Below are 2,500 nucleotides of genomic sequence, written 5' to 3'. Positions count from 1 at the left end.
TGCAGAGAGGACAGATAAGCTTGCGCTTACACGCTCAAGACGCTTTTGGAACCGAAATTTGGCACCGAAAGGTAAATCATTTTTCGATACCATAAAAGTATCGACGTTCGGTACCCAGCCTTACCCCCAACTGAAAATTGTAGGCGCACAACGAGAACATTTAGTGGCACACACACCGTAAATCAACACGCTAACCAAATATTCACATTTCTACTAATGTCCACTGTATTACTAATAAATACTTTGATAATAGATGCAGTAATTACAATGTGCTGTTTCAAATTCAGTGTCACTTTTGAAGATGCAACATAGAAGGTAAACTGACAGCCCCATCTGTGTGTGTGTGTGTGTGTGTGTGTGTGTGTGTGTGTATGTATGTATGTATGTATGTGTGTGTGTGTATGATACACATATACATATATAATATACACATACACACATATATATATATGTGTGTGTGATATGTGTATATGTGTGTGTGTATATGTGTATATGTGTGTGTATGTGTATATGTGTATATCATTAATATACACATCACATAACACATTAACAATAACAAAAACAAAAAAAAAGAAAAAAAAAATAAAATATTAAAAAAGGAGTATATGAAGTGTAATATATAAAATGAAAAGAGAGAGAAGAGGAGAGAAGAGAAAAAAAAAAGAGAAAGAAAAAAAAGGTGAGGAACAACACAAAAAAAACACAAAAAACAAGGAAACCACCCAAATACACACCCAACACCACACAAACAAACAAAACAAAAGAGACAAGAAGGGGGAAGGGGGGAGGGGGGGGGGGGGGGGGGGGGGGGGGGGGGGGGGGGGGGGGGGGGGGGGGGGGGGGGGGGGGGGGAAAAACAAGAAGACAAGGAAAGTAAGGAATAGTGGGATGAAGAGGGAAGAGGGGGGAGGGAGAAGGGAGGGGGGGAGGGAGGAGAGGGGAGGGGGAGGGGGGGGGAGAAGGGAGGGGGGGAAGGAAGTGAGTGGAGGAAGAGGACACCAACAAGGTGTGTGTGTGTGTGTGTGTGTGTGTGTAACGTAAACAGAGAGGTAGAAAGATGTTTGGTAAGAATAAAGAGAAGAAAAAAAGACATGACTGGATAAACACACCGAATTAAAGAGCGAGAATGGAAGGACAGAGCTGGATGTAACGGGGTAGTGCAGTAGTCGCCAATGTGAGACAGCCTAACGCGTGGAAGAGAGGAAATAACCAGGCCTTTAAAGAAAATGGGAGGGTACGACAGAAATCTACAGAAAGAAAGAAAGGAAGGCCACAGGGGGTTCACCATACATTCAGGTCTGTCTGTCTGTCTGTCGGTCTGTCTGTCTCTCTCTCTCTCTCTCTCTCTCTCCATCTGTCTGTCGCTCTCTCTCTCTGTGTCTCTGTCTGTGTCTGTCGCTCTCTGTCTCTCTCTCTCTCTCTCTCTCTCTCTCTCCATCTGTCTGTCTCTCTCTCTCTCTCTGTCTGTCTCTCTCGCTCTGTCTCCCTCACTCACTGTCTGTCTTTGTGTCTCTCTCTTTCTGTCTGTCTCTCTGTGTGTCTCTCTCTCTCTCTGGGTCTCTCTGTCTCTCTCTCTCTCTCTGTGTCTCTGTCTGTGTCTGTCGCTCTCTGTCTCTCTCTCTCTCTCTCTCTCCATCTGTCTGTCGCTCTCTCTCTCTGTCTGTCTCTCTCGCTCTGTCTCCCTCACTCACTGTCTGTTCTTTGTGTCCCTCTCTCTGTCTGTCCTCTGTGTGCTCTCTCTCTCTCTCTGTGGCTCTCTCTCTCTCTGCCTCTCTCTGTGTCTCTGTCTGTCTCTCTCCCTGTGTCTCCCCGCTTCTCTCCTGTGTCTCTCTCTTCTGCCTCTCCGCCCTCCCTCTGTCCCCTCTTCCTGCCCCTCTCCTGTGCCTGCTCTCTCTCTGTGTCTCTGTCTGTCTCTCTCTGTGTCTCCTCGCTCTCTCTGTGTCTCTCTCTCTCTGTGTCTCTCTCTCTCTGTGTCTCTGTCTGTCTCTCTCTTTGTGTCTCTCGCTCTCTCTCTCTGTGTCTCTCTCTGTGTCTCTCTCTCTGTGTCTCTGTCTGTCTCTCTTTGTGTCTCTCTCTCTCTCTGTCTCTCTCTGTGTGTGTCTCTCTCTCTGTGTCAGTCTGTCTTTGTGTCTGTCTCTCTCTCTGTCTGTCTGTCTCCCTCCCTCCCTCTCTGCATCAGTCTGAGTCTCTGATGTCTCTGATGTCCATGTACTGTCCTTCCTGCAGCTGTTTGACCGGATCAAACTGTTCGGCATGCCGGCCAAGCACCAGCCGGACCTGATCTACCTGCGCTACGTGCCGCTGTGGAAGGTCCACGTCTTCACCGTGCTGCAGCTCACCTGCCTCATCGTCCTCTGGACCATCAAGGCCTCGGCCGCCGCCGTGGTCTTCCCCATGATGGTGAGGCCCGGAGAACACGTTCTGTATGCTGTCCTCCATTAGTCGACTAACACTGGCACCATTCATCGGCACTTATCTGGTAAACACTAGCCTGGCAAGT

At 48.2% G+C, this 2,500-nt stretch overlaps 1 protein-coding gene across 1 annotated transcript in view; it reads left to right on the top strand.

Annotated features, from left to right (window-relative positions):
* Nucleotides 1-2,500, top strand: part of LOC120562472 (sodium bicarbonate cotransporter 3-like) — a 52,683-nt gene that overhangs the window by 44,152 nt on the left and 6,031 nt on the right. Inside the window, exon 17 of the mRNA XM_039806184.1 lies at nt 2,186-2,400. Coding sequence (XP_039662118.1) covers nt 2,186-2,400 — 215 coding nt within the window. The remainder of the gene's footprint in view (nt 1-2,185; nt 2,401-2,500) is intronic.

The sequence above is a fragment of the Perca fluviatilis genome, chromosome 7, assembly GCF_010015445.1.
Source record: "Perca fluviatilis chromosome 7, GENO_Pfluv_1.0, whole genome shotgun sequence".
NCBI lineage: Eukaryota > Metazoa > Chordata > Actinopteri > Perciformes > Percidae > Perca > Perca fluviatilis.
This window is presented reverse-complemented; position numbering and strand designations above follow the sequence as displayed.